Source organism: Cyprinodon tularosa, unplaced genomic scaffold (assembly GCF_016077235.1).
Source record: "Cyprinodon tularosa strain WSP-4 unplaced genomic scaffold, ASM1607723v1 ctg45, whole genome shotgun sequence".
Taxonomy (NCBI): Eukaryota; Metazoa; Chordata; class Actinopteri; order Cyprinodontiformes; family Cyprinodontidae; genus Cyprinodon; species Cyprinodon tularosa.
Window position 1 is genome coordinate 3,087,051 of NW_024039174.1, and position 12,016 is coordinate 3,099,066.

Here is a 12,016-nt window from a genome sequence, read left to right on the forward strand (position 1 = left end):
GTTATCAAACCATAGGAATCCGTTCCTGTCAAATAGGCGAGACATTTCTAACCTAAATAAAGATTGAAAACGTATTTTATGTAGAGGCTTTTAAAGTTTAAGCCTTCTTTGTTTTTGTTTTTTAAGAAATTGGTTAACATGATTAGATGATACTTTTAAGCCTAGTATATTGCATGATATAGTTGCTAAATATTCTTTTGGCAGTGTGTCAGTCCTGACTTGAGTCCAAGCATTGATCTGCTGCATTTGTTTTTTACGGCATTAAAACAATTTCAGACTCATTAAGTGACTGACACGGTGGGGTGCTTGTACACTGTGAAACTGGGAGGCCATTAACCTCTCATCTGGCCTGCTGTCTTGTTAAAACATTCATGTGTAGCATTAACTCTTTATTCCCACCAAAGAAGGAAAATCTGAGGCTCATTTGATCACTCGGCTAAGCAGCAACAAATGTATGCTTCCTTCCCCTGTTGTCAGGCCTTACCTTGAATGCACTTCTCAGCTGCTTTTCCAGCTCTGGGCGCTTGTTTTAACATTAATCACTGCTCCCCTTTAACTAAATTGCAGGGTTGTTAATGTAAGTGCATTATAATGGAACACTTCTGAAGAAACTCCCTCTGTTACATCAACCTTTTCAAACATGGTTCCAATTACAAAAACAAGCTTTCATTCAGAGTGAGGGAACCCACAGAAGCAGAGAGAAACAAAGAGTTAGGGGAGCCTTCACTAATCAGGTTCACCTGCCAAAGTGAAAGCATACGCCACATACTACTGTTTATTAGTGCATTTTATATCCAACATGTGACCAGGTTTAGAAAACATAAAGCTATACTTTCACGTTTGCGTTACTGGTTCTTGGTAACAGAGGGGGTCCAAAGCTTGGTCTGGCTGGATATTTTCACAACAAAACAGTGATGTCACATAATCAGTTTCCTGCCAGTTCAAAAGAACTTCCTTAAATGTCAAGTTACACAGACAGCAGTCAGAGATTGAACATCTGCACAATGTTGAGATTAAAAACAAGAGTCACACACAGCGAGGATTTGAATGGGCTGATGTCATGGAGGGCTGACCATCGGTGGGGTATGTTTATAATGTTGCTGGAAAGAATTACAGTTGCTTTGAAAAATGGGGAGGAAATGCTTTAATTAAGATAGGATTACCTTATTTTGATATGGGTCTGTTTCCTGATTTAAAAAGAGAGATTTTTGTTTGATTTGCACATCAACTCTCACGCAGAGTGATATCTGGCATTATTTCTCTGCTTAAAATTCTTGTTGAATGTATAGACACTATGACTAATACATAACTCCACATAGCTTTTGCTGTTGGTGGTATTGGTTTATCCTTAGGTTGGGGCGACGGTGGCGTTGGATGTAGGAGTTTGCCCTGAAATCGAAGGATTGAAGGTTCAAGCCCCGGCTCTGACTTTAAGTGTTGTTGTGTCCTTGGCCAAGACACTTCACTTGGTCAAGTCTCCTGACTTGAAAAAAGGCGCTATATAAGTACATGCCATTTACCATTTATCCTGTTAAATTTGTTGACACCTTCTTTCACAGACCAACATAAAGTAACAGACAGTTTTGACGTAGCAGGAAAACAGTATGACCGAGAAAAATTCAGCAATGATTTTAATTTATTTACTTTATTAATTTACCAGACCTATGTGAGTCTTCTTATACAGCATTTAAAAATTCTTGAATTCTAGAATTATATGGCTAATTGTTCAAGAATTTGCAGCACTGAAACCAAATTAACCCTTTTTAATTTGCCAGATTTCCTTAATCTCCTTAGCAAGTTTTACAGATCAGTTTTACAGGAGACATTATTTGCACTCGAGTCAGTTGCAATGGTTAACGATTTTTTTCACACTAATTTTAAAAAGGGATGACAATCAACATATTCTCTGCATTGTTAAGATGGTTTATCCTTTGGATATACAGTAAAACTTTGACTTAACACAGATCTACACCACTTTGTTTGTTGCTCTCATAAATTAAGCTGAAGCTGTGGCTGAACTTTCGAAGAAAGGATAAAGCAGGAACTGTACCTTGGCCCAAGCTCGTCCTCACATCTCCAGGTGAATTCACCAAAGCTCTCATAGCGGTGGTTGTAATGGTAAAGAACACGATGCAGTGTTGGAGCACCCAGGTCCATAAGAGTGTTGTAGGCAGTCTGCTGTTCTTTCCCACTTGTGTAGCCATTGAACAGGTTGTAGATCTTATCTGCAATTTCTGAAGCGAAACATGAAATCCGGAGTCAACACAAACTGTGAGATAAGTTATCATCAGCATTACATGTGTTTGATTAAGACATGTTTTCGTTTGTTTTCTGTGTGTATCTGAATTCCTGAGAAAAAAACAAAAAACAAAACTCCTGATGTGTTGACACCTGAATATATGATGTTTTTTACATGAAGTCTTAAACTCAGTTCACTTATACACATGTTTAAATCTTATTTTAACAAATTATATGATTAAATTTTTTTTAATCCTGCTTTATAACATAAGCATAACGCAGACTGCAAATGAAAATGAAGCTTTATGTCTAAATCTGGCAAGTTTGCCTTATAGACTGACTTATGCTTATTCATGAGCATGGTCCTTATAAAAACAATTAACCACACAAAACTTTTAAAAGGTATACATTTTAAACCATTATGATTATTTAGATGAACTGCACCCTGGTGTTTGCTAATAATCTCATCTACTTTTTATCCTTTACTGTGATTTCAAGGATTTAAAGAAGCTGAGGGACATACTATTAGGATTGGGCAATGTTTGAATTTGAATGAATTCAGTTCTGATTTCAGTTCCTCATTTAGATTCTGGTTCCTATTGATTCTTGATTCTGGTTATTTTACAAACACAAATCAATAAAGTTTACATGTTTTAGATTAGCTGGCTAACCAAGTTCTATCTGGATGTAAGGATTAGAAATTCTCAATGAAATTCAATTCCTTGAACATCTAACTAAGTGTAAATGTTACTATAAATTATCACATAGTTATTTTTACCCAGTATATTAATATCAAACTTATGAACTCTTATATAATATGAATTTCCCTTTCACAGAGTTAAAGAAAATTTCATTGAGTTTTTGTTTAAAACCTCATTAACATACATTTAAATATATCCAGTTTTTGATGCTTCAGATACTTATGCTTTATAGGACAAGTTCATTATTTATATTAACCTGATTCTGACCGTGGTGCGCCTCTAGGCTGTGTATGTGAGCTTGAAAACAAAAAGCAGTGCAGCAGGAAGGCATCCAGACAGAATTTATATCCTCAGTGTTATTTACTGCGCCTCAACTTGACGTGGAATTCCAAATTCTATTCTTCGGTAAAGGAGTTTTATCTTAAGAAATATTGAACATTAACTAAAATAAACAAGATAAAGCTCTACATTAAAGTGCTTTTTATTCAATTCAGAACAGGTGGGAAACAAGGTGGGTATGTGTTATGACAGAGGAAGAGGAAGACAGTTCCTGTAGAGGCTGCGTTTTTTAGAGGAGGAACAGATTTATTTAGGGAGCCTACATCAACAGTGCAATGGGTTAAAGATGGTGTTTATGTTTTATGCTGGTCCTTTGCATAATATAATCCTACCGCCAGTGTTTCCGGTAACCGAATGTTACGTTACGTCATACTTAATTGTTGCGGCACAAACTTATGGTTGCACACACACTGCTGCAAATTCGTCTTCGCTTATATTAGGCAGCTTCTATTTCTGGTTGGGTGACAGAGGATCAAAACAAGGAATCAAAAAGGAGAGAAATTTGTGCGATTCTGGGTGATTTGAACGGTTTGAACCAGTTCTGAGGGTTTATTGATTCTCAATGCCAAACCCTGCGTACTTTACCTAAAAAAATATAAATTGATCATCAATGAGAAAAATATAAGTCGAGTGCTTATCTTGATAGTGTTTGCATAGTTCTTTTTGAATCTTTTGCACAGGATGCAACCACTTGACATAAACATTGTTGCCAATCATGAGTTGGCAGTACTTACTAATGACTTGCTTCCATAGCTTGAGCTCCCTCTTCAGCCAACATTCATATTGCATTACAAGCACTACTTGCATCTTATATCTATAGGCATAAAAAATGTTTGCCTTTTTTTCACATTTGATCTTGGACTTTTTCTGCCTTTGTATTTTAAAACATGTAAGGTTTGGGCCTCAGTTAAAACCTACCAGGGATGCCACATTGTAAAATGAGTTTTTGTGTGTGTGTGTGTGTGCGTGCGTCTGTGTGGGCTCTTTGCTCAAAAAAATAAAATAAAAAAAAACCTCTACAATGGCGCGCTCTATACATAGAGAGACTTCTGTCCTCCTCCTGGATCCAGATCATTTGTGGAAGGGTGCTAACCGGAGCCCTCCTTTCTCTTACTGCACCTGTCTCTCATCAACCGGCTAAAATCACTTAATCTTCACATCATCGCAATTACAAAACAGCTGTGTTAAGGTCATGTGTGTAGATGCATGAAATAAAAAGAACGTTACTGAATGATACTCAAACACCTCTTCCCTGATATTTACTTTCGGCTCACATATAGGTAGCTCGACTCTAGTTTTTAGAGCATATCAATATATGTACAACACAAGGACAGACATCATTGCAGGTCTGCGCTTCCTGTGACCAATCAACACACACCTCTTTACAGAGCACATAAATGTGCATGGACATGATTCAAACAATTTTGCATTTCATTGTGAAAAAGAAGAAGGGGTACGAAATAGAGCTGCAAATGAACTCTATTCAATTTTCTGTTCCTAATTAAAATAATGTCTAATTATTCATTTAAAGAGGATATTAGAAGATTTGTAAATGTAAAATACCTATTTATATTTCCTTAAAGCATGGGAAAATGTTATGTGTATTTAGTCTGTATATATGTTTAGTTAAAACTGATATTAAACCTGCTAAAGTTAACCTAACACTTCATCATTTGCTAAGAACTGAAACATTTTCAGAGGTACTGTAGCAGCAACTTGTCTACAGTAGCTGTACGTCTTTATGTTATGGTTCTTATTTTTTGTGACTCTGAGTTTTCTGTTAACAGTTGTTTTGTTTTTATTTTCCATGATCTTCAAACATTCTTTAGTTACTCTCTGTTGCCCCCTTGTGATTGTTTTCTTTCCCCTTGGATTCCCTCTTGCCAGTTCCACCCACACCTGCTCCCCATTCAGCTCGTTAGTCCATCCTTTTGTTTGGTTCTCCTTAAATACTTCACCTCTGCAGTCACTCAGTGCTGGTTCCTTCTTGTTGCTGCTGTATTGTCTACTCTGCTCGTCTCTCCCCGGCTCCTCAGACTCGTTTTTCCCCTGATGTCTCCATGATTTTGGTTTGTTTTATTTTTTAAGTTGGATTTCAGGATTTCTGCCTCTGCTGCTATTTGGTCTGCAATTAAACCTCTCAGAACTCATCTCTGCTTCACTTGTCTCTGCATCTGGGTCCTCAAGCAACCTCACCACCCATTGTTGACACTTTAAAAATATACAGATTATAACTAGATTAGAACTGTATGAGAACAAACTAAAACCTTTAAGACAAAACTTTCTAATGTCAAGTCAGAGCATAGCTTTGCTTTTTTAGGTATGTTAGAATTTCCAAACTCATTTCTTTTGGTTAAATTCTTTGTTTATTATACCTACTTGAGAAACATTAACTTTCCAATACTAGAGAATTCAAAGCAGAGTCACACGTTGAAGTTGCACTATAAAATATTGCATTTAAAACTCAGTTTGCATATAAACATTCTGCATTTATTCAGGTAAGAATCTGGGCTGTTATAAAATTATAAAACAATTTAAACAGGTTTTTTACTGCAGTGATGAAACAGCTCAGTAGACCTATTTCCATATAGCGTTCTATAGGTTGACAGTCTTTGGCATTTCGAGTTTGCCCCCAACCAAGTAGTTTTCTTTCCTTGTCACCTAAATTGCCTTAGTAATAGTCTTACTACATTAAAAAAATAAAAGAGTTAAAAGCTGTCTTTAAGAAAACCTGGGGAGAGATGGAACCTGTTCCATTTGGCGAGCAAAATCTGCGACAAAGGTCTGTTGAAATATGTGCATCTAAAATGTCACATCTAAAAATGATCTCTTTATTCTAAAAAAGTTCTATTGGAATTTGTTCATATTTTTTTTTACCTTTATTGGAACAACTATGGCCTGGATGGCTGCGAATCCTCACCAGCATAATGATCTCTTTAGTTGCAAAAACAACTGCAAGACCTTTATTAAGAGGGTTGTATTGTCAGATATTCAAATGTGTTTTCATTAATCTATTTAGTCTGTGCTGCTCCTAAGAATCTTTGTTTTCTTGAAACTGTGTTTAAAGATATCAAATAAGGCATGTAAAATTGCATGAGTGGGCATGGTGCGGGTGATATACACAGATCGCTTACGCAGATTTAAGAGGTGTAAACTCAATTGGTTATGCCTTATTAAAATGAGCAGATTTCAAGTCCTACTGGCAGTCTGAGGGAGATCAGGAGACAAAGGGGAGGTTTTCATGCAATGAAGTTGGAGGTAGTAAAAGATTAATTGTTTAAAAGATAATAGCAGTGACAATACTAAGTACTATTCAGTGAAAAATCATGAAAAATAACTAAAGGTAAAGTTAAATATAAGAAATAAAATTTCATAACAAGGAGAAAGTATTCCCACTCTGCTGGCTGACCAACACCCCCATCCCATTTATCCCCAGTAGAGAAGGAGCCACAGTCAGATTCACAGCAGGTTATGCTCTAAACAGATGGATTTACCTCGTCAAACAATATTTTATAAACCATCATATATGGTGCCTCAAGGGGGTGCTGTTTTAGAATATCCCCCTCAATTATTTTATCTACTAGTCCTTTCTTCTCAGGACTGATTCCTAATACCCTAACCTAATGTTGGAGGACTAGAAAATAGGCCTAAAAATTACAGTATATGGTGAGGTACATGCAGTGCCCCTCTGAGTCTGCAGAAATGTTTACATATAAGTTTGCCCTTGGTTTTTAGAGGTGTAAAACCCAGGCAACAGTTGAGTTTTGGGTTTGAAAAATGTCTTTAAACATGATGAATACTTACATTTGTATATGCTCCACCCATAAAGGTGCATGGTTTGGTCATTACAATATAAGTTGCTTAAGCACACACACAAAAAAATCACACTGTCTGCTGAATTGAATACACAAATCACTTTGGACCTTTTTTAGCATTTGCTCTGTGTGTGAAAACCAGTTTGCACCTTTTATTGGATGCAAAGCTTTTGAAGATCGTGCCCTAAAACCCTAAAACTTGAATGTGGTGATTGCAATTTATCACCGTTTTTTGCGCTTTGACTGGAAACACCACATGGATAACCTACTTTTGATATTAGCTTTTGTCAGACTTAAAAAGAAAAACTATTCAATTTGTTTATGACAAACGCTTTATCCAAAATTTTATTACTGTCACCTTAAACTTGGAGGTCTTGCAGAAAAAAATTGGTATATTCTATTTCGTGCTCCCGATAGTAGAGATCATTGTGTAAACACCCACAATTATGTCTGTTTTTAAAACACAGCTTAGATTTTATATTTCTATTTCATTAGTGGTGCTGTGAAGCTCTTTCCTTTTTATACTCTAGGCCAACTTTAACATCTCTAAACACACTGACGGCTGTTTTAATACAGCATTTCTACTAAGTATCCTATTTTAAAAAGAATAAATCAACGCTGAAGTTGAAGGTGAAAATGTATTTTGCAACTCAGACACATTTTTGAGCTTTTCATTGCCCGTCGGGTTAGCAACTTATCCCTTCTTCTGGATGGCAATAAAGTCAGCGAGTACACTGGAAGTATTGCGTTTCACACCATTTATGCTTCTCCAGGCATTGAAATTAACAGCGTAAGCCCAGTAGGATCACACTACAATGAAGAGTGCATTTTTGTAATAGCTGATTAAAATCAGGACCCGAATCCACAAAAACATCTTTGCTATGAGGCTGCTTTTTTTCTGCAGAGTGAAGGCAAGGATTCCACCTCTTTAATTTTTGAGATGGGATGGTATCTTTTTTCATAGTCAATATCCTCACGGAATACAGTGACCATAAACAGTCCCGTTCCAGAGAGGAAAACAATCTGCCTGTGACTTTATGACTCACACTATGAACTCATCTGACATCTGCTTAGTGAGACACTGAAAAATATCTCTACATAGAAAAGCTAGGTCTTTCCTTCAAAAAAAGGGGGGGGGGGGGGAATCTAGCTAAGAAAAAATAAACCCACTTTTATTTTTAAGAACAATTTAATGATCCATTTAACCGGTATATATTTTGTATAAAACCCAAATTTCATAAATATTTATACTCATTACTGCAAAGCTTCATATCTGTAAAACCTTTCCCATTACAAAATTAAACTTGATTTGTATTTAAGTGGACATTTATTTGATTTACCAACATAACATAGAAAACAGTGAGGCAGAATCAGTGTAAATAAAACAGTCTTCTGAAGACGTTCAAAGTTAGGGGAAAAGTTGTGCTTAAAAGCAGGTCTATGGCATAATGGTACATTCAAGGATTTGGACATCTTATAGAACAAATGTCTAAAAGGTGTAGCACAACTGAAGATTCACCAAAACATGGCTCTTCAATTAAACTGACTGACTGAGCCAGGGGCACAGTCAGAAAAGAAGCTTAGATCCTCATAACTCTGAGGATCCTGCAAAGAAGCCCAGCTCAGCTAGAAGAGTCTACTAGTGGTTTGCTCCACAAATCTGGCCTTTGGAGCATAGTGGCATAAAGAAAGCTATAGAGGAGGTGCAGCTGAGTTCACACAATAACCCTGCGACTCCTCCTCCTTGGAGGTACAAAACAAACCTTGCGTACATAGAAAATGACTAACAGCGATTGCAGTTTTTGTTGAAATTACAATGAAAACACCAAGAACATGGACAAAACACAAAGAACATGGTCATTTTGTGGTAGGCATATGGGTGTACCAATCAACATTAAAGAAGGGATTGCATTTCATTTTATTACTTCCCCAAAAAGGAAAGTGAGATGCTTTGAGGAGACAAAGGTGTCAACCAACTACAACTTGCAGAATTTGCAGTGAAAAGTACTAAAATGTTTAGTTGTTTGCTCTAATTATGGTAGTGGAGAGTTTTTAATTCAAGCAGATGTTGAACATGTCATTGATACCAGTCAAAAACAAGTGGAGAGTTTAATCTTTTAACAGGTATGCAGGGTTTCCACTAGCATATACCGTATTTTCACGGCCATAAGGCGCACCGTACTAAAAGGCGCAGTCTCAGTTATGTGTGCCATTTCTGTATTTAACACACACATAGGGCGCGTTTTTTATATACAGGTACATGTCCTCTACTACCTTTAAATACCTCTACTGCGTATTTAAAAATACAGCGGGGGCAAAACTGAGTATGACTGTGCTTTATTCATGTATTTATTACAAAGTATTAATCAAACCTGGGAGCTGGCCGTGAGACAGACACATCGCTCTGATGACAGAGCTGTGATCACTCCTAAATTAACTTAAAATCTTGAAACCTGCCGACGGAATATGTTCACTTTTATTACCGGTATCCTGGTGCCTGCAGTTTAAATTATTTAGATGGAAAAACACCTGCCAGCCGCCGCGGTGAACCCGGAGGCTACCCGGCCTAGAGGCTGCTGTTGAAGGGATTTCTACTGTCGGTGTACCGCTGGTATGTCGGGGTCTGAGCGGCTCCGACAGAAAGACTGCAATTATTAAGTTTTCAGGTGGACTTTCTCACTTAAAAACATATTAAAACTACTTTATTCCCACTGATCACAGCAAATATGGCTGCAAGATTTAGATTATTTAGATGAAAAAACACCTGCCAGCCACCGCGGTGAAGAGGAGGAGACCCGGCCCAGAGGCTGCTGTTGAATTAAGTTTTCAGGTAGAAAAATAGAGATGGAGCAAAACTGAGTATGATTGTGCTTTATTCATGTATTTATTACAAATTATTAATCAAACCCATCAAAGTCATCATCCTCTGTTTCTGAATTAAACAGCTGCGCTAAATCAGACATGCCAATTTACCCTTCTTCGCTGTCAGAGTCACTTTCCGTGCAGCGCAGCTCCTCAGAAATGATGCCGGCTTTTGCGAAAGCTCGAACAACAGAGCCAGCAGACACGTTAGTCCAAGCATCTACAATCCATCCGCAAACGGTGGCGTAACTTGCCCAGCGCTGCCTTCCACTTTTCCTGAAAAGTGGAGCAGCGCGTTGGCGGCGCGTCAAAACGCTCCCGACGCGCTGCACCTGCAGCTCAAAACGCGCTGCGGGACCTTTTGCTGCGCCTATACGCGCGTCAACCATTGACTTTGCATGTAAACACGCTGCTTCTGCTGCACCTGCTGGGTCCGGTTCACACCGATGTCGAGCGGTTGAATAACAGCGAGCACAGCTTAATTTGTTTCACCATGTTTTTCACATCAGCTGTGAGATGGGCACGCAAGGAGTCACAGATTAACAGTGATGGTGATGAGTGGAAAAAAAACACCTGGTCTCCTTACATTCAGTCACTCTTCCATCATCTCCTCAATGAGGTGGTCTCAAAAGTTGCAGTTACAACACACATAGGGCGCACCGCACCAAAGGGCGCACCGCACATTTTGAGGGAAAAAAAAGACGTTTAAGTGCGCCTTATAGTCGTGAAAATACGGTAACAAACCTGGAGGGCAGCCAGGCTTTTGTCACCCACCCTGCCAGGATAAGAATCTTCTTGTATTTTTAAATATGTCGATGTTTGAAACCGACAAAAAACTATGAGTAAGGCTCCAGATTCGAAAAAAAAAAAACTCCCAGTCCGAATAGCTAAAATTCTAGCTGTTGTTATAGCCTAATGCACAGTATGTCCACCATGCTCCACTCTTTCCAGCAGCATGACGCAGTGCTCTCCCTCACTTGCTATATAGGCCCCCAAAATTCTAAAAAACTTTTTTATAGATTTCTATCAACCTTTATCTGTGATATGCGCTTAAGGTAACTACTTAATTGCTGTAGGGTGCCAATATGTACATGTTGATAACCATGAAGACAGAGATACAAAAGAACTGTGTGACATGCTTAAAAGTTTGGTTTGACTAAAACATCCAAAACGCAATGAAGGACATATTTTGGACTTGGTCATCATTAAAGGTCTAAATATTTCTACTGTTTCTGCAACTGATGCTGCCATATCATATCTTTTTCTGTTTACTTTGAAACCATATTTCTCACTGTTTTAATCACCAAAAGAGAGTTTTAAGAAAGCATGTTATCATGGACAGTACAATTTAAAACTTAGGCTTATCCTTCTGCTTCCACTTTCTCTTGTACTTGTAGATGAACTGGTTGATTATTTCCATTCTAAAGGTGCAGACATCATTGATTTCATTGCTACAGTTAAAGGGGAATTCACACCAGTCCACTTTAACTGCACATAGTTTATTTACAGTGTTGCCGGTAACGCGTTACTTAGTAACGCATTACTGTAGTCGGACTACTTTTTTCAATAACGAGTAATCTAACGCAACTACAATTCCAAAACTAGTAGTCAGATTAAAGTTACTTTTATAAAACACCATGCGTTACTACTGCGCGGGTTGTTTAGGTCTACTATAAATTTTTTCTTTTCTTTTTTTTTTGTCTATCTCTTACGAGGTACGTCATATCTGTTCCGCGGCGCCAAAATCAGATCAAAGATTCTATCTCGTAAGATCAGATGTGATGTGAACAATGAACATGGAAGGAGAGAAGTCCGCCTTTAGCAGCTGGAAATACAGGCATTATTTTGATTTTATTTCGGTTAAGGATGACAACATTAAGGTCCGTTGTACACTTTGCGCTGGTGACAGAGTGTTGTCTACATTCAAAAACACGACATCAAACCTAAAAAAACATCTGGAGAAACAGCACAGCACAACGAAGCTGACGGAGCAAGTCCCACCCGCAAAAGACACAGGTGAAGGAGGTCCCAGACCCAGCAAGCAGAGGAAGCTGGATTTCG

General features: G+C 37.9%; 1 protein-coding gene across 6 annotated transcripts in view; it reads right to left on the reverse strand.

Moving 5' to 3' along the window:
* Positions 1–12,016, reverse strand: part of astn1 (astrotactin 1) — a 486,347-nt gene that overhangs the window by 23,248 nt on the left and 451,083 nt on the right. For all 6 annotated transcript variants that reach the window (XM_038300459.1, XM_038300458.1, XM_038300457.1 and 3 more), the window contains one exon: positions 2,051–2,234. In XM_038300459.1, coding sequence (XP_038156387.1) covers positions 2,051–2,234 — 184 coding nt within the window. The remainder of the gene's footprint in view (positions 1–2,050; positions 2,235–12,016) is intronic.